This window comes from Marmota monax, unplaced genomic scaffold, assembly GCF_021218885.2.
Source record: "Marmota monax isolate L192 unplaced genomic scaffold, Marmota_monax_Labrador192_F-V1.1 WCK01_AAM20220418_F8-fsc00084, whole genome shotgun sequence".
In the NCBI taxonomy this organism is placed as follows: domain Eukaryota; kingdom Metazoa; phylum Chordata; class Mammalia; order Rodentia; family Sciuridae; genus Marmota; species Marmota monax.
In genome coordinates, this window is record NW_026694575.1 from 5638127 (window position 1) to 5658821 (window position 20695).

A 20695-nucleotide genomic window follows, 5' to 3' on the forward strand; every position below is an offset into this window, starting at 1 on the left:
AAAGGGGACATGGGCAGAGCTACTTCCCTCCTGCCCAGCAGAGCCCAGCACAGAGCAGGCCCAGGGAGTGCTGAATGAACCAACAGGTTCCTCCTGAATGCACAGCAGGCAGGGGTTCCCTCTGAAGTCTGCACACTGTGGGCTGCGTGTGGAGGCCCAAGACAAAGGCTTCCTGTTCCAGCAGCAAGGACTCCACAGCACACAGAGAACTGCTTCTCGCCCATTCCCCGTGGCTCTTGTTTCCCTCTGGAACCTGGCTCCTGCTCCAGACCTCTCTGCTCCTTTCCTGACATGCATCCCACATAGTCCCAGAAGCTGTGGTTCCCCTCTGCCCTGCACTGGAGTGACTCTCTGACGTTGTAAAGAATAGTCTAAGAACAGGGCGAGTTCTGGACTCCACGACTAGATATTTGGTAAAACCTGATTGAATGGATTAAAGTGCAAACTGTTTATAGCAAAGCACCTGGAGGTCCCCCCAAGTCAGTTCTGGGGCCCTCACTGCCACTTGCATGGTTAGGAGTAGACCTCTGGGTGGCCTTGCCCGTGGGCTTGGACTCCAGCCTCAGTGCACCCGAGGCACGTGGGCACCCCCTCTGGGATCACTTCAACCTCTGTACAATGAGAGGGCTGAATTAGATCACAGGTTCCCTAATGATGATCTGCAGGGGGATCCCCTGGGACCCCTTTGTTGGGATTGGGGAAGGAAAACTCGGCTCTCCCAATCTGCCACTTTGCCCCAAGTCGCTTTCACCTCCCCCATAGCTGGTGTCTAGGTCTGGTTTCCCTCAATTAAGGAATCCCCCACCTGCATGGTGGTCTGAAAACCCCTGGATGATATCTAAGGTCTGTCCAACCCTGAAATCTCCACGATCTAAGAATTCTAATTTAATGACTTAAGAAGACCCATGATGTCCTTGCTTTCAAGGTGACCAGCCAGGGCCTCCACTTCTCTATGGCCCCACACTATGACAGCCATCAGTTGGGATGACATATGGCTGCAGCCCATGGTTCACCTGCTGGGCCTGGCCATGACCCCTAAGACTCTGGAGCCAGCAGCAGCCATGAAGCACAAAATGAAGGAATCAGCTTTTTGGCCCTGGATGCTAGAGTCTCAGGAAGGTAAAGTGGTGCTGCAAACCAAGATGAGATCACCAGGCTTCTGGTAGAAGAAATTTCATAGAATGTTTAGCTGGAAAAGACTCAAAGAACATGGAAATGACCAGGTGTCAAGGAAATAGCCAGAGAACTGGAGTCCAAGGTCAGAGCTTCAACGCAGCCCTGCCATCTGCTGACTGATGGTTTGGGGCAAGATACTTAACCCCATGAGGCTTTGTTTCCTCACCTGTAAAACAGGGTAACTTCACCCATCTTGCAGGATGTTGGGAGGATTCGTTTGAAATGCATCGTATGAGAACATTCGGCTCAGGGTTACGATTCTGTAAATGCTTCACTTGGACACAAAGAGAGGAGGCCACTTCCTGGAGATCGCACAAGGACACCAAGCCTTAGCATCACGTAGCCCACAGGTAGCCCCTGGGCACAATCTGAGGGCTCCCACCACCAGGGTCTAAGATGCCCTGAGCACCTCCTCCTCCCATTGCCAGTGCCCAGGGCCAAGGCCCTGGAGGGGGCGCTGAAACTCCACCCCATTTCGCACTCTCAGGAATTCAATATAGAAAACACATTAAGACCTGTTTACATGGAACTGCTGTTTATAATTATTGTTCCCTGAGGGATATTCCACCACTGCTTCCTCCAATCCTGTTTTAAACTGTTCCACTAACAGAGCTTGCCCGGCTTCCCCGGGGACACATTCACACAAGCTAATAGAGACATAATTCAAAAGTTGCTTGATATACAGGGCCTCAATTTTCCCCAAGAACCCCCTAAGTACAGATCCCAAACATGCAGCTTTTCATTGGCCAGATGCGGTTAAACACCCTGGAGTTAAATGCACAGGCTGTGCTTCAGCCGGGTCACTGTCAAACCACAGCAGTCACCAGGCTTTATCCTAAGATCCCACAGCCAGGAGCAACAGGAATGAAACAGGCTGCAAGAAAGGACCCCTGGAGGACCCCTCCTCCAGACCTCCACCCCACCCCAACCAAGCCAACCAAGTTTTTCCGTAAAGTAAGGAGGCTTTAAAAAAAAAAAAAAACAGTCTCCAGGCCTGGAGGAGCAAAGAATCAAAGCTGATCAACTCCAGGAAAAATCGTGCATCTTTGTGGTATGTGAGGAGAGAATGAGGGCGGAAGAAGAGGAGCCCAGCCTCGAAACGCTGGGCTGACCCCTTACAGCATCACGGAAACGACATTCCTTTATGGAATTGCAGAACAAGATGCGCTTCAGACCCGGTACAATCACTCTCTGGGGGACCTGGGAGACATGGCAGCTTTCTGAGATTCAGGTTGTCTGATGGCAAACTGCGTTCTCTCCCAGGATTGGTGGGAACCTGGGAGGAGATTAACAGGGGACACTCATGCACAGGCGCCACGGACTCTCTTCCTGTATGCCTTCTCTCTGCTGAGACCTGAATGGGGAGAGGGGATGGCTGCGTGCTTGTTAAATATGTGAACACCAGGTGAACCCTAAACAGCCTGAAATGAGAAGATTAAAGGAAGCAAACTAGGACCAATCGCGAGCAGCTTGACTTCCCCAGAACTAATAAACTTAATGAAACTCGCCATCTCAAGAGGAAATTAATATAAATTGAACACAGCATAAGTTCAAGGTGACTTCGAAGACGTTTCTAGAGACTAGATTCATAACTGATTAATAAACTAAAATACAGAGAGCATGGAAAAGTAGGAACCCAGTGTCCCCTCCCCTCTGTACTGCAGCAGGGTGGAAATTCCTAACCCAGAAGTTGGGCTGTGGGCCCAGAACCCAGGCTTTAAGCCCACTCCCCTAACTACCCACCCACCCCACCAGAGTTTTCTGCCCTGAATTAGTGTGTCTGGAGAGACCACCCACCCACACATTGTCCCTTACAGATGAAACAGATTGGCACCCAGGTAGGGTGACCCTGAGCCTCCACAGCCCCACAGCCCCCCACCTCATGTAGCAGTAGACTCGGGGTGGCCTACAATAAACCCATTACTTAGTGTTCTGGATATCCACGAACCTTCTGGAAGGCCCTGAGAAGTGAGCGTCTTTCACAGACGAGGCAACATCACCCGACAGGTGCAGTATTTGCAGAAGCCACCCAGCTCACGAGTGGCAGGTGTAAAATGGGAGCCACCCAGACTCCCTCAGGCAGCCACCAGCTCCCTCCCCTTCCCCGCCTTTCCCAGGGCAAATGCCTGACCACAGGAGGCTCTAGGTCAAACCAGCCTCCATCCAACTAGAAAGACTGAGATATTTCAATTATACAAAGTATGCACCCCAAGATCCCTGTCAATAGAACATGAGCGGCAGGTGCTGAGGCAGACTCCTCTCTGTTGCATGGAGGAAGGATTAGAAAGAGACGCAGAGGGGCCTGGGAAGGGCAGGGAGCCCCGGGGAGAGAGACAGCAAGACCCAGGCGCAGACAGCTCAGCCCTGGGCTTCCATCTGCCCGAGCACCTGGCTGCCTCCAAGGAGAACCTCAAAGTCAGACAGATCCAGAACAGATGAGGAAGCCTGGCGGGTCCCTCCAGGATGACAGACAGTGTTGCTCAAGAACAGGGAGAAGGCTGAAGTGCTCTCAGTTTCAGTTAATCTCCAGGACCATTTCAACCGGAAACCTCACTGCCGCTGCCTACTTTTTCAGGAGTAATTAGAATGCTCATCTGTATGAAAGATTTCTATGAAAAATAAATTAATAATAGATAATACAAATTCAGTTTACAATTTTTGAATAATATGGTCAGCCTATCTTAAAGTAAAAAATTCATGTATTTTTAATAAGCCTGAGACATGTTTTCCAATGAACCACAGATGGCTCATTTTTATTATCTTATAAAGAGACATTATGGGCAAATATTTTTAACCATGAGAAAATAAAGCAGTTCTGGTTGGGAGATCCCCCAAGTGCTCTTGAAGCATCGGGCTCCTTCCTGTCATCAGGAGGCCGAGCTGGGATGGTCTCCATCACTGACCTCAGCCTGGTCAGATGGAGGCAGCGGTCCATAATCACGGTTCACATTCCAGCTGTGCCACTTGATGACTAATAACCAAGACCCAATACCCTAGGAAATGGGAACTGGAAAAAATAATCTCTTGAGGTTGGTTAATGTAGGGTATGCAGTGCTTTCAACAGACCTCCTTCCACTGAACATTCTTTTAAAATGTTCTTTTCTTTCCTCTCAACACCCAGAGCCATAAGGAACATTTGAAGCAGTTACGATACATGTCTGAGCATAGAATGTGGCATTGTACCCACAGAGACAACAATGTACCCTGTCCTATTGGCAAATGACCCTGAGCCTGCTGAGTCCAGGAAGCAATGATTTTGAACTATCTGCCACAAGAAAGGGTTTGTAGAATGTGTGGCTGGCGGCAGTTCTCCCAGGACTGATCACAGGTTACTGACTTTACAGCAGCCAAAGATACGTTAGTATTAACCAGGCTTTTCCCTGTAACAGCCCCATCACCAGGGCCTGGGGTACAGACAGAGATGGCACCGCTCTCCCCCAGCCTTCCCCACCCCAAGACACGTTTCCACCATCCACCCAGCTGCTGAAGAAATGGTCCTTGTCACCTCCTGATCCCTGTCCCTCAGCGCGTTCCCATATAGGTGTCAGCAGGTCTGGTGACTTCTCTGCCAGAGACTCTTGAAAATTTGCTTCTCACCTGTTTCCTCCCAAGTCGACCTCATCCCTTCCTCAGTTACGACAGGTCCTTCTGCGTCTATTTCTGAAAATAAAGACTTTTGTTAAAAATATAGTCTGCACCAGACCCCACATAAGCAGAAGGAGAGAGAGAGACACACACACACACACAGAGAGAGAGAGGAAAGGGAGAGGGAGGGAGGGAGGGGGGGAGAGAGAGAGGTGGCAGGGGAGGGAGAATGAAAATATCCCACTTCCCCCTCCAGTGTCCCCCCGAGAGGGGACCACTACCCTGACTTTCAACAGCATGGGTTCATTTCTAGGACTTTGCCCCCTTTCCATCCATCTCCTTAGATACTGTCCCAATCAGTTCCTTCATGCATCCTGCAGCTCCTCCTGTGGGGACATGCCGGCCCTGTGGACACGCAGCTGCATGCAGTCTATTTTGTTGCTGATCAACACTTGGGAAAGTTTCTGGTTCAAGGTAACACTGAGCTCAGTAATTCTGCTTCCAGTTGCTTTAAAACTAAAAACTGTCCTCCTAAGACAGGTGGTGGCTCTGACCTCCTGGCACTCCTGTCCCCTCCACCTCTTAGTTCCTGAAAAGGCCACACTCTTTCTGTCTCGGGACCGCGCCTCGTGCTCTTCCCTCTCCCTGGCGCTGCCTTCTGCTCCTTCCCGCCTGAACCTTGGGCTCCGGTGCCCACAGACTCTCCTTCCCTGCCTGGGCTGGGTTTCTCCTGGGCTCTTTTCCACACAGCCCTAGTCTCTCCCGTGGCTCTACGCATGATTTATAATTGCATATTCACTTGTATAATTATTTGCACCGCTATTTGATTTGATTTGATTGATTTTATTTTACGTCTGTACAGCTCTGGGGATCAACCCAGGGCCTTGTGCGTGCCTGGAAGCACTCTGCCACTGAGCCACACCCCAGCCCTTGGAGGGTTATTGTTTAACGTGTCATTTTTGCTGAACAGAGGACGGGTCCCACTTATTGGTGGCTGTGTTGCTCTTACCTGCAATGGTGCCCAGCACAGAGTAGGAGTTCAATAAATATATATTAAATGACAACCTGAACTCTCAGGGATCTGGGAGAGACTGCAAAGCCTTTCTGCGTTTGTCCGCCAGTGGGCTGGACTGTGGGAGGGGACACGCCAACCGAAGGCTGTCTGGGAAACACCGAAACCCTTCACACTCAGAGGAAGTGACCCTTGAGGCAATATTTGAGAGATGGCTGCATGTTGCACCACTCCAGAGGTCACCATACCCATTGGAGCGCATGTCAGTGGTGCCCCCTGGAGGTGTGGAATAGAATAGCATCCAGGAAATTAGCAGAGGGCAGGCAGGACTGTGCCAAGGTGCGGGAGGGTCAGCCAGGCAGTCATGGTATTTCCACGGAGTGAGCACATGTAGCAGTAGAGTAGGCAGGGGAGCAAGTCATAGAAAAGCTTGAGCACCTTGTTACACAGCCCGGCCTTTCCCCTGCAGGCATAGGGAGCCATTGAAGGCTTCAAAGTAAGGGCAGGGCCCCATGGATTTCCCTTGAATACATCGCAAGTCCTTCTCCTCTGAGGCTTCTGCAGGAGGTTTCTGGAAGCTCCTCCCCATCCTCCCTCCACACTCAGAATCTCTCTCTCTCTCTCTCTCTCTCTCTCTCTCTCTCTCTCTCTCTCACACACACACACACACACACACACACACACACACACCTTCCTCCCCATCCAGGCCCAACACCACTCCTAGGGAAGCCTCTCCGACGTGATGCCTGCTCTTCCCCAGTCCCCCTGTCCCCACATGGTGCCACAGAGTTGTCCCCTGCAGCTCTTTTCACAGTTGTGATGTTATATTTGCATCTGTGACTCTCAGGTCAAGTCCCTTGTGAGCCAAGCCATAAGCTTTGGGGACAAGAATTGTGCCTATCCTGGCTCACCAGTAGGATCTCCATGCCGATCCAAGTGCCCAGCCCGTATCAGATAGTCCATAGTGTCTGCTCTTTGGGAAGTTCCTTCTGCCGGTGCATGCGGAACACCCACTGGTCGAGCTGCTGCCCTGCAGGCTGGAGGCTGGTACTTTGGAATAGTCTCCAGGAGAAATGCCAAGTCCATTGAAATGGGCCCCCGGCGGTTAACGCCCGGTGCTTCAGCTGGCGAATGGCAACGTAGGCACTGTGAACCCAGGTGCACCGGCTGCCAAGTCCAGCCTTCAACATATTCAGGGCCCTGACACCTCAAGGTAGCAGCTGTGCCAAAAACGTCTTTGAAGTCCTCATGGCTCCCAACATGGTGCCCAGCACCCAGCAGACGCTCCACAGATATTTGCAGATGTGAACCCAAAGCTCTTGGGAGCCCTTGTCCCCAGAGAATCTGCGTTAGCTTCCACAGCTGGCCCAGGGGTGGAGCTGCTCCTATGGCCTCGGGACCAACCAGTTTTTACAAATTATCAACATCTCCCCATTAGCTGTTGCAATATTAAATTGTGTGACTGGAAATGAATGAATAATCCCACGGGCAAGCGAGGGAGCCCAAGCAGCCGGATTTAATAACAAGTGCTGCCCTCTCTGCAAGCAGGAGGTCTCCCTAATTAAATATTAAAAATCTATCCACACGGGCGAGAGGAAAAAAATTGCTTTTTCAGCAGCACAGCTTGGAGACACTGCCTCGGAAAACCCGGGCACTGTGGGAATGTCCTCTTGGGGCCCCAGACCTGGGAGCCAGGGACCACCATATGAGGACCACTGCTGGTCACCAGGTTCAGACCACACAGGTGTCAAGATGCCTGGCCACACCTGGTCCTTCTGAGCTTCACAGCCACCACGTAGAGGAGCAGAGGCACAGAGTAGGCAGCTCCCGCAGGGACACCAGGTGTCAAATGGCAAAGCTGGGCTTTCCACTCAGTTCTGTGGGGCAGGAGAGCTTATTTGGTTAACACAGCAGTTAAGAATGGCCTCCAACAAGCCTGGATTGGAACTCAGGTCCCCAGCTTGCTACCTGGGTGGCCTCTGGTGGGTGCCCTCATGTCCCTGAGGCTCAGGTGCTTTGTTTTTAAAAGATAAAGCTCTCAGGGTTTTAGGAGGGTGTCAGGAGATAATGCATACCAAGGGCTCCGTGCCTGGAGGTGCTGTCAGCCACTGCTGTGGTCAGTGAGGGATGTTCCCATCAACACCCCATCTCTGCCAACCCCTCTGCCTCAGAGATGGCCCCTCCACCATCGAAAGCATCATGTCTAATCCACTACCTCCAGCCCGGACGCCTTTTTCTCTTCCGAGGGTTGTTAGCATTTATCGAGCACATATTCTGTGCCCATTGCACCTCTACTTATTATCTCATTTAACTCTCCTGAGACTCCTGGAAAATAGGGAGTATTCCCACCTCCCAGATGTTGAGCCTGAGGTGGATGGACATGTCCGTTGCCAGGTCTATGTGAGCCTCTTGTCTGGGTTGCAGGGGGGACCCCAACAGCAGCACTCAAGCTCCGACCGGCACTCACCCTTCCATGGCTTCTTCACCCTTTGTCCTCCAAGTTTACGTAACAATAACTTTTTATGGATTTATTCACATTAAAGTTCACAAATATTCATTTCAGGAAATTAGAAAAAAAAATGTAAGATCTGTATGTATAGATATAAGCTCTTCACAGCTCCTCCCTCAGAGACCCACCATGACGGTATGAATGTGTGCATTTTAGAAGTCGGAGACAGGACGGACAGACAGACAGATGATGGGTACGATATAGGTAGAGATGAGCCAGATGGAGAGAGATCTTCTATTTCATCTCACTGTTTTTCCACTTCTAGGAATTTTTCTGAGAAATAATTTGAAGTTGGTGCAGCCCAACCCACATCTCTGAACCTGGCCCCATCGCCTCCTACTTTCCTGGATTTTGCTTCAATAGTTATCTCACCTGTTCCTGGTGTTTAATCCCTCCCCCTGATGACCACCAGGCCTTGTTTCCCACCGCAGGGTCAAGAGATAACTAAAGAAAAAAGGAGGAAGTTACTAATTAGCTAGGGGGAAAAAAATAACTTCCAGTCTCAGGAGATTTTCTCCAGCCTGATAATCATCTTTTTTTATTTTAATATATTTTGTAGTTTTTCATGGACCTTTATTTTATTCATTTATTTATACGTGGTGCTGAGGATTGAACCTAGCGCCTCACGCATGCTAGGCAAGCGCTCTACCACGGAGCCCCAGCCCCATGAAGTCAGATCTCCAGCCCCATCTGACTCAACCTTTGGTGTTCTAAACAGGAAATGCTGAGCCCTTGGGTATCCTAGACGAACCCCAAATGTCTCCCATTGTAGGCTTTGTTCACTGAGAAGGGGGCGATGCTCTTCCCCTTGCCCTCTCTAGCAGAGAGCTGGAACAAGGCAAGGCCTCGGGCCTGTTTGGTTCACGGAGAGTCTATGCTGAAATAAGCCCCAAGGAGAGGAAGGAAGCACTGTCCCCAGATGGAGCCTGGCCCTGCAGGGACACCTCCAGGAGTCCCAGCGAGTGGGGAGGAAGCAGGGATCCCAGCTCTCAAGATGAGCCTCAAACCTGGGGGGAGCCATGAACAGCATCCTGCGTGACTCCCCTCCCACTTCTCAACCTGAAACCAACTCTGTGTTTGCTTTGCTGTTTGCTGTCCCTGGAGTGGTAATGGGTTCCCAGGCTCAGTACGGGATGGTCTGTGCCTGCCTCTCCTCTGGGCCTTTCCACTAGTCCCAGCCTTCACACACACTGTCCTCTGTCATCTGGTGGAACGGGCCTGTCTTCTTACCCTGGGTCCTTGCAGAGGCTGCTGTGCCCACCAGAATGCCCAGCCTCCTCCTCACCTGGCCATCCCCTCCAGCTGCCAGGCTCAGGTCAAGGCTACCGCAGAGTATCTTCCTCCACCAGGGACTTGACACGTCCCTGAGGCCAGGCCTGCATCAGCCTGCAGCCGAAATTTAGGGATACAGCCTGACTCTGTGCAGGGTATCCTGCCTCCTCAGTGTTGACTGAGACCCCTCCCCAAGAAAAATCTGTCATGTTTCTAGACTTTCACAAAGCACATAAAAGTCACTTGGAAGACACAGTATGGGCGGAGGAAAGGGGTGTTAAGCAGTGACTGCAGACCCAGGAAGTGACATCAGTAGGCAATGGTGAATAACAACTGGTCTGGTGGGGAGGCAATAGGGAGTAGTGGGGACTTCGGCTTACTAGAGAGCACAAGCCCTGTCTGAACCAAGCGGCGGCTCCTCAGTGAGTGTTGCCATGGGGGAACGTGGGCTTGGCATGGCATAATTTCAGATTTCTAGGAAGGATCCAAACATCCATATTTTTATATAAAACAACTGTTGGTGATACTTGCATTTAAAACAGTGAAGCAATGATAACACTCTGTGGACTGCTGGATTGTGATTTCTAAATGAAACTGTCAAATTTTGGGATTAACCACTAGACTGGCCAGACCTCCCCTTGGCCACGGTCCCTGGACTCTTGATGTGTTTCCTTCTTATCTCCTGTAGTGCTACTCATTTTTAGCAAATAATGAGGACTTGCTAAGCACCTACTGTGTGCAAAGTGAATATAAGACATTTTTTGGAGGAGGGGGACATCCAAATTAAAAAAAAAAAAAGTAAGCACAAAACATTGTCTCTCTGCTCCACCCCTGCGTGTGAGAAGCGCCAGACTGGCAGACACCTGCTGGGGGATTAATAATGAGCGCTTCAGAGGTAACAGAGAGCTCTCCCTGTGGTGCTCTGAGAGAGCTGCCCAGCACAGATGCACCCTAAGCCAGGTTTCAAGGGTGGGTGGGATTGAGTAGAAAGGGGTCTGTGCCCCCGTGGATTCTGGGAGTGTTGCCAAGGACCACTCAAGAGAGTCGCAGGGAATCCTGCGAAAGGCAGCGTGACCCCCAGTATAGATGCCTGCTGGGAACCTGGGCCTTAGCCTGGAGTTTCCGTAGCAGGGAGGTGACCTGTCATCAAGGGGAGAATCCCAGCCTGTCTCTGGGAACCAGTCCCGACCCTCCCCAGAGCCACGCCCTCTCTTCACCGTTATTTTCTGCTTATATTATCTATTTTCAGTTAAAATAGATTTGGGGAGGACAGACGCCCACCCCTCACAGCCCCAGGCAGGCGGGGTTCCTTTGGGGCGGGGTACCTCCATGGGAACATCTGAATCCTGAAACAATTCCAAGAGGCAGCAGGGCTTTGAAACAGGCAGTATTTCCTCTTTTTATGATGGTTTCATTTTACATTTTTATTGGTTCTCCCCTGATTGCTCCCGGGCTCTCTGACGGGATGTGAGATGTGCTGACATTTATAGAAATCAATACATTAATAAATCACGAAGTTCATAATGTCTGATTTGCTTCTAAATGAGACAGAACTATTATCACCATAAAGTTGCACATAAAATATGCCCAATTGTGATGTATTATGTAGTCTAATCAAAGGCGTTTGAGTGAATAACCTTTCCCCAAAAGAAGGAAACAATCAAAGCTGAATAACTTCATTAATAATTCAAGGTGTGTCTGCCAAGGCTTCATTTATTAAGTGCACAGTTAAGAGGCTCCCAAGCTGAGTCCTGGGGAGATGGCACCTTGACACAACCGACCTGCCTCCGGGCAGGCATGCGTACACCCTCGGCTGAACTGACTGCAGTCCCCATGTTTGCCAGCTCATGGTCTAGGTGAAGGTAGTGTCCAGCACCTTCTCCAGCTAAGAAATGAGCAACACAGTTCTGACTGTGTGGGTTATTAAAGGCAGAGGGCAGGAAGCCTTTCAACAACTCCAGGGGGAAGAAGCAGGCACATTCTCAATGACCGCCAGTCTTTACATGGGTTTGCTGACAATCCAGGCCTGCATTTCTAGTCTCCACCACCCACATAACCGCTTGCTCCACGGCCCTCTTCAGACTGAGGTGGCCGGTGATCTTTTACCTAGTCTTGTGGCTGCTTATGGCCATTAAGGGTCATATAAAAGATAATGTGCATGGTTGGACAGGAACTGGCAATTGGTGTCTCCTTAGCAGAGATGATCACAGAATAAGGACATCTTCCGACATGGAGGAGAAGCCCTTTAATTAACTAGATCCATCAGAGAAGGCATGATTGTGACCTAGACAGTGTCTAACTGAGTTCTGCTGCTGAGAAAAACCCTGAAAATCACAGTCCTAACACATATCAGATGGGAATGATGTATTTGAGTACCCACTATGTGCATAGAGCATTTTACATATCTTATCTCACTTAGATTTACAGTTACAGGTGGGTCTGATCATAACATGAATTAGTCTAATAACTACAGATCTCCTAGGGACAGTGAGATGAGCAGATCAATTCTAAAGCTGTTACCTGCTCTCTGAGCTCCCAAGACCTGCAACGACATAGGGATACATCAGACGGAGCGCAGCAAAAGCTCGCTTGGCCAACTCCTATTATTTCCCACTTGTGGTTGTTCTATCTGGTGCATAGAACTTTACATTCACACCAATAACAAAGGAAGGGCTTATTAGCTTCAATGACAGAGTCTAAGCTCACCCCACGAACTTGGTTTGTACTCTCCGGCACACTAATTAGGGATAAATGTAAGCCAGCTACTCTGAACAGCAGCAGTAATGGGTGGAGGTGGGCCGGACTGGAGATGGCCCTTCCCAAAGCACGACCACTGGATTTCACTCGGATCAGCAGCCAGAACGAGGCCATGTTGGGAATATTTTCACCAAGGACATTGGGAAATGCTGGGCCCCGAGCTTCCCCCCACTCCCCAGGAGCCCACTGTTAGACATCAGGCAGACACCAAAGCCAGCTCTCCACTGGAAAGCACCCTCGGCAAGTTGTCCAGGCGCCCTGAAGCGCAAGCCCCTCTGCACACGGCAGGCTGGGGAGAGACGGGTGCTTCACTCCTTCACCTGACCCAGGTCCCACAAGTTTCCCCTAGGGAGAAGTCCTAGGCTGACCAGCCTTCCAATCCCCTGCACCTTCATTTCTCCACCTTAAGCCAAAAGAGCCCTTTCTCCCTGGACTCTCTTCATTTGCAATGAATCGTCACTTCAGCTCCTTGGTCAAGAGAAGACTAAAACCCACCCCCTCATGCTCCTATTTCTGCAGAAACACTGGAGACCCCAGACCTGGGCAGCGCCTCTCCCCGACATGGGGCAGCAGCGCTCCTTAGCTGGCCATCTCTGATGCTGGAACTTCGGGGCACCTTCCTGCTGAGTCCAGAGGAGAAGTGGCGGGAGGTGGCTGCTGGCTGGTGGCAGGATCCGTGACACACTGAACTAATCGCCCCCTAGAGTGGCAGAGATGCCGGAGTCGCCCCGGGGCACTAAGAGGTCTAGACTAAAAGGTCTGCTGGAAACGCCATCTAGACGTTTCCGCCCGCGGCTGAGACACTGCAGCGAAGCTCCAATTCTGCCCTGCAGGATTGCTTTAGAGGCGGGAGGGCACTGAGTCCTGGTGACACACCTCCTAGGGTCCTTCTTTCCCCAGCCCCGGCATCTAGACAAACCATTTCCCAGACACGTCTTTGCTTTGACCATCTTGGTCAAAAACATGGGACCAGAACAAGTCATAACTCTAACTTGTGTCACAGGACCGTGGCTTGTGTCACAATCATGTGGTGACTTCATGGACCTTTGATTGTTGCATTGCATTTCTGATCATTTATTTCTGCCAGTAAATGTCCCCTACCTGAGAGAAGCAAGAGACACTCTCATCTCCATATGCCTCAATCTGTGCTGACCTAAGGTCACACTAAAACATACTCGCTTAGGCAGAAAGGGCGGCAGATGGAAGGGCACTGTCGATTAAAGAATTCTCGACTCATTTGATCTTGAAAACCTGCCATCTAATAGGACTAGCATCTCTCAGAGATTTTTTTTTTTTTAAGAACTCTGTTTTTTCCAAACCTTTTCAGGACGAAAGTATAAATGAATGAGAAATGTATAAATTCAATTTTGCTTAAAGGGGGCAGAAGGGGTTTCAAGATTAAGAGAACAAATGCTTGGAGCAAAACATGATTTGAGTTTTATTGAACCAAGAAGACTGGAAAAAAATATCTGGAGCCTTCAGAAAATCTTTATCACAGCTCAGCTAAGCACTCCCGGGACGCGTTGTTAAGTTTATAAAATTCAGAGCGGATGAGTTGTGTGCACGCTGCAAGGGTCTAAGTGGCCTCAGCTGGAAGCATCTAAGCCTTAAGGTTTAAGGACGGAAAGAATTTTCCCCTCTGCCTCATGCAGGTACCAACAAAGATCTTCACCCCAACTGTATGAGGGGAGGCTGTCAATCAAAATGGTGCTGACCTCCTCAGAGCAAACCCGCCATGTTGAAGGGGAAGGAGGTGACATTTCTGAATGCCAGCAGTCCATCACTGACATAGTTTTAATGTAAACACCATAGTTCAGGCAACACTGAACCACTGGTCATACTGGAAATGTGATTTCAAGAGGAAGCACAGCATTCTGTGCTTTTATGGTCATTGTGTCATGTAAATCATATGCAGCTCTTCCCAATTTCCTTTGAGTACAGCTTTAGAAATATCCCACAAGTTTTAATATGTTGTATTTTCATTGTCCTGTAGTTCCCAAGACTTTCTAATTTCCATGAGCTGTTGTTTTGATGCATGCGTTACTTAGAAATTAGATCTAAATTGCTTGATTTCTCACATTAAAGGATTTTCTGGTTTTCTTTTTTTGCTATTGATATCTTGATTAATTTCAGCCTGGGTAGAAAATATTCTGAATAACTCCAACTCTTCAAACTTTATTGAGACTGCCTAAGTGCAGGGGGCAAGCTTCATCTCAGCTACTCTGGAAACTGAGGCAGGAGGCTCATTGCCAGTTCAAGACCAACTCTGTTTCAAAATAAAAAAATAAAAGGGCTGGGGATGTGGCTCATCAGTAGAGTGCCCTTGGTTCAATTCCCAGTACCAAAATAATAATAATAATAATAATTGTTTTTCAAAACATAGAGGCTGACTGACTTTATGCCTCAGGAAATGGTCAATTTTTGGTAAATATTCTACATGCACTTGGAAAAAAATGTGAAGTGGTCTATGATTGTTGGGTAAAGAGCTCTCTATAGGTCAGTGGGGCCAAGTTCATTGTTAGCTCAGACCTTCTGTGTTGATATTGATTTTTTTATAGTCTGCTTGTTTTATCAATTGCATTAAGGGGTGTTTTCAAATCTCTAATGTGATTGTGAAGATGTTATTTCTTCAGTCCCATCAGTCTTTGCTTTACAGGCAGCCCCTCCCCATCTTTACCAAAGCTTCTCAACTTCTCCTTCATCCACTGTGCACACGGCCATGCCGGCTTTTCTGGATTCAGGCTTGCAGGGCACCAAGGCCTGATCTTTTTTTTTTTTTTTTTAAGAGAGAGAGAGAGAATTTCAATATTTATTTTTCAGTTTTCAGTGGACACAACATCTTTGTTTGTATATGATGCTGAGGATCGAACCCAAGCCACACGCATGCCAGGCGAGCGCGCTACCGCTTGAGCCACATCCCCAGCCCAGAAGGGCTGATCTTTTCCAGCAGTTTCTCTTACCTTGTCTGGGCTGACACGTAGCAGTAGTTAGGGTTTTATCTGACGCATGGTGTCCTGTGTTGGAGATTTCCTATTTCTCTTTGGACATTAGCAGTTTAGCGGTTGCTTTTCCCTGTGGTTTTCTTGGGGTTTAACCTGCTTGGGGTTTGTAGTGCTTATTGAATCTGTGGCCTCACATATTTCATCCATTTATAAAACTTTCATTTATGATCTCTATCATTCTTTATAATCGTTCCTCCCTTCGGGGACTGCAAATTACATGTCAGAAATTTTCATTGTGTTCCATATATCGCTTATGCTCTTATCTGTATTTTCCATTCTTTTCTCTCTCTCTCTCTCTCTCTCTCTCTCTCTCTCTCTCTCTATCAGTCTGTATGTTTTTCTATTGCTCTATCTACCAAATTCTCTCTTCCTCTATGTCTAACCTGCTGTTAAATTGGTCTATTTATTTGGTAAATTGGGGTAATATATTTTTCAATTCTAAAATGTTTAATTGCCTTTTAATATACCCTGGTTCTCTGGTGGAATTTTACAGCCTCTTTACCTATTTTCTCAAGGATATGTTCACTGTATATTAAAGTCCATGCCCGACTGTGCCAGTCAGAGCCTGGATCACCTGTAGATCTGTTACTATATTCTATTTTCTTCCTCTTGCCCTGTCTCTTAACATGCCTGGCAAATTTGCATTGAATGGTGGATAGTAGAATAAAAAAAAAAAATGTGTCAACTATGTGGTTGAGTCTTCAACTTCTGGAAGGTGCTGGGGTGAAGGAAGAAAGATCCACTTGTTTGGGCAGGGGCTTCACTCTTGGCCCTCCAGTACCTTCACACTGATGGCTGAGACCCTCTCTCCTGGCTGTTCTCGGTAGAGTTCAGCTCTGCTGCAAGAGAGCTCACTGTTCGGGGGTCTTTCAGCTTCTGCACCTTTGCATGTGCTGTTCCCTTGTCCCTCTTCCTTCAAGACTCAATGGCTTCTCCCCTCCCCTGAAGCTTTCTCTGGCGGCATCCCTCCCCACCAGTTCCATGCCACCCCAGTGGCATTGATTAGGAGCTTCTCCCCTCTGCCTCCAGTTCTTGGGCTTATCCACACTGCATTGGAATGACTTGCTGATGAAGAGTTTGAGGCCAGCAGCCCAGAGCACCCTCCTCCCAGGGGTGTTATATTTGGCATACGCTGCGTGTATTAAATACTAAGTGCATTGATCACATCTAAGAACTAGGAAGCACAATCTTTTACTTATGACATCTTTTGGAAAGTCTAGACTCACTGGGTTCACCCCCTCTCAAGGGGCAACTGCTCTCCAGTCCTCAGTCTGCCTGTCCACCCATCACTGTACTCATCCAAACCCCTTGCCAATCTCAACTGGCATTTGTGTTTGCAACCCTGGTCTATGTGTAGGCCTCCCCCCAGTTCAAGAATTATACATGTTAGATCTTGTGTTCTTCCACCCCTTTCCCAGTACCTACCACATGCCTGAGGTGCTGAGAAAGTCAGTCCATACTTGTAAACTTTTCTCTATCAAAATACTACCTAAGCACTTCACCCAGGGCAGTGAAGCTTCTCTAAAATAGTCTCACCACGGATACTTGACATGATGCATGTTAAAAACCACAGGACTGTGTGACCCAGAGTGGACCCTAATGTTAAACCGTGGACTTCCATTAACATGATCTTGTTGACATTGGCTCATCAAATATTACCAAATATTACAAATACACCATCCCAATTCCAGATGTTCCTAATAGGAGACCCTGGGGTAGGGGGTGTATAGGGCTGCTCTATAATTTCTGTGCCATTTTTCTGTAAACCTAGTATTGCTCTAAAAATATAGTCTATTAGTACAAATCAATCAATGAATGTATACAAATACCTCTGACCAGAGTAATCAAACTAAATCTAACAAAATAAGTCTCTCCCAAGGCATGCAAGTCAGGAGACATGAATACCCAGCCATGCGTACTAGCACTTTTAGGAGCAGCAGGGAAATAAACCATCCCTGTCTGGGGTTGTGAGTTGGGGGTGGGCACTAAGACACAGTATATATGGTAGCTGTGCCACCCACACTCTTAGTCAGGGGTGCTGGCAAAACAGGAGGAGGTTCAAATAACAGCTCACAGGGAGAACCAGCTGACCACCAAACAGACCAGAAAAGGCCAACAGGAGGCAGCTCCCCCAGACCACTGGTGGTTCTCCCAGCTCCCCCAGACCACTGGTGGTTCTCCAAGCCTGACGTTTTGTCCTGTGTCTTGTATATGATGTAACAGAGCTTAGTCGGCGTCCACTCGGCCACACATCTTAATGCGTGACCTCTTCTCTCCAATAGTTGTCTCCGTCTTCTGCAACTGAGTTACTTCAAACACTTAAGAAGGGATGAGAGAAGCCAAGGCTTGTAGATTGTAAGCTTCAAGGGAGCAGGAAACAGTTATTTTCTCATTAATGTATACATAGTAGAACGTCCCTGATAATTGTTGAGCAAGGAAGTAAATCAGCCTGCAAGATATTCAGCTTTGAATCACAATCATATGGGGTAACGGGGGCTTTCTCGTGGAGGGAATCTTGTAAGCCACTCCTCCATCCCACTCGTGGGTATTTCCAAGGACCCATTCACATCGGTGCATCCTCTGCCGAGTGCCATCCCATCTCTCTCAGGGCTGCATGGCTGCATGGCTGAGGGCATGGCTGAGGGCATATGCTCCCGGAGCCTGCTGGGAGGTGGCCCCATGGCTCTTGCCTGTTCTGACCATGGGCAATGGATGGAGAAGTCAGTCCTGCTCTGCTCCTGAGATGGTGACCCGCACATTCTCAGAGGGGCAATAAAAATGTGTTTTGTGTTTTCAATGAATGGATTTGGTAAAATGTTTTCTTACTTTTTCCTAGACATCGCCTGGTGGTATTACCAGTATCAGAGAGGTAAAAAAAAAAAAAAAAAGTTTAAATTAACTTGCGTACTTTGGTCATATTAGTTGCAAAGGAAGAGCTTCTTGATGAAGCATCTATTGTGCAATTAGTCTTCTCATTCACCCACTTTCCGTGCCCCTTGTTAGCAAATTTGACCTGCACAGAAAAAGTTGGGAATGTTCTTTTAGAGATAAGTCCTAGGAAAGGCTTTGCTTCTCCTTAGAAACTGACATATTTTCTTTTCATGAGCAACATGACGTACATAAAACTCAGAGCTAATTTGTGGCTGGAGTGTAGTAACTGCGTAGGACAAATGGCCTGAATTTCTGTGTTCTCTTTTCCCCTCTTGTCAGCATTTCCTGAGGTAGTTTTTCTCTATTTTACTACGTTTATTTCCTATGATCAGCTTCAAGTTCTAAGGCAACAAAGTGGATGTGTTGAAATAGACTGTGGGGGAGGGGATGTGCAGACAGAGGGTGGGACGAGGAGGTTCAGACCTGAGAACCCAAACTCATTGTCCCCAGGGCTAGGCAGGCAGCTTCAGGGATTAAAAGAAGCAACAGTGAACCAGAGGGAGCCCAGAGGCTCCGGCTGCCCAGATGAGACAGTCCCTGCCCGGTTCTAGTGGACAGTGACCTGGCAAATTTGAGACCTAAATTGTCAAATAATCACATTTTTTTCAAAAGAAATCAGGAATCCAACCTGACACATGAATCTCTCACTGTAAACATTCGCAACCAATGAAAAACACATGTTTTACAATGAGACCTCACATTGGGCTGGATTCAGCCCACAGGCCACCATTTGCAACCTCAAAATAAGGGGTGGGCATGAAGTCCAACCCAGACACCCCTCCCGAGAGAAGCAACCTTCAGCCCCAGGGGAAGGAGGCAGCCAGGATCTTCGGTCATGGCCGTGTTCAGGAGTCTCACAAGAAACATCTCACCGGGAAGAAGACCGTAGCCGCACAGTCTGAGGGTCTACTTACACTCAGGCGTGGGGCTTATTAGGAACAGGACTACCTCAGGCTGGTTAAAACCAGCTTGCAATTTGCACTGCAAGGAAGTAGAAGCCACTATGGGGATCCATAGCCCCAACAAAAGAGCTGGGACTGTCTGGATTTGGGGTCCAACTCTGTCACAGTTTGCCTATGTGACCTAGGACACAGATATAAACTAGTTAGTGACAGAGCTTGTAAGACATATTTGCTAGAAGCCCTAGCATGGGCCCCTGTGTGTTTTAAAGACATAGAAACTCAGGAAGGTGTAGGCAAACAATGCAGAGTTTGCTGTCTCTTAATCTGAGAGGGTCTAATGCTCTCATCCTACTCTCAGAATAGCCCAAAACCCTGAAACACCGAGAACTATTTAATCTGAGTCATCGACTATTCCATGTGGGAATCTGTGCAGCACCCTCTGGTGGGTTATTCCATCTCATAATTACCCCCAGTGGGAGAGGTTATCACTTGGTGAGTCACTCAGACAGAAAATCACCTGATCCAATAGGGTAATTGTCTTCTAAGTCCCACTTGGGAAGGGTGGGGACCTTCCCACCCCCACCCAACACCAAGTTGCATAAAAACATTTGAACAAAGAGAAGGCGTTCAAATTGATTCTTGTTAGGGAGTCATTTCCATAGTATTAAATCTCTGATTTAAGTTCCTAACATCCACAAGCAACTCCCCAGCCTCTGGAACCCCCAAAATGTGAATTCCCTTTTGTCCCTGCTCTTTTCAGACAGAAAAATCAAATAACAATGATTTGTTAAAGCAAATGAAAGCAAAAGCTCGGTGAGCACTATCCAAACACCCAGATGGGACTGAGACTGGATCTGTTGCATATGGAAATTGATCCTGCCGTGCAGACAGCAGGCAAACCATTTATTAATAACTTCCGGTTCCACCTTAATGAAGTGGGTCCAGTCGTTGATGTTTCAATAATTACTTGGTGCATTTTTAATAAAGATGATAGGAAGCAAGTAACATTTCTGAATCGGATTCTTAATTTCCCTGAGCTAGGAAAGAATTTGGTCCCAGGAAGAATAAGGAATGAGACCCCACTGCAAAAAGAGTTTCATGCTTTTGGATAAGTGAAAACTCAACAGGTAGACTTGATACCTTCAAAACTGCATCGTTTTTTCTAAAAAAATCCTTATTTATATTTTAATTTGATTTTTGCTGCTTCCCCTTCCTTTACTGGGCCCATGCTGACAGCAAGGGGTAATAGGAGGGATACTAAAACCTCTGTGGCCTCTTCTAAAGTTTCTTTGGAATATATGCACAGTTTTTTTTAGAAAATTAAAGAATATATGCACAGTTAAATATATGTGCATTTTTACTATTGGATCTAATAGTAGGAGATTTAAACCAATATTTGATTTCTGTTTTCAAATGAGTTTAAAATATACATAAAATATATGTAAGCATCCTAGATTAGACTTATGTGGATTTTTTTCGTTTTCTCTTTTTTTTCCTTCTATTTCCTGAGAATCGGCCCTTTCATTTACATAGAAATGCTCCAGTGTTT

At 47.9% G+C, this 20695-nt stretch overlaps 1 protein-coding gene across 2 annotated transcripts in view; it reads left to right on the forward strand.

Annotated features, from left to right (window-relative positions):
* Positions 1-20695, forward strand: part of Kcnip1 (potassium voltage-gated channel interacting protein 1) — a 192205-nt gene that overhangs the window by 155102 nt on the left and 16408 nt on the right. The window contains exon 2 of one of the 2 annotated variants that reach the window (XM_046421392.2): positions 18150-18182. The exons of the other annotated variant lie outside the window; for it this stretch is intronic. Coding sequence (XP_046277348.1) covers positions 18150-18182 — 33 coding nt within the window. The remainder of the gene's footprint in view (positions 1-18149; positions 18183-20695) is intronic. 2 annotated transcript variants of the gene reach the window in all.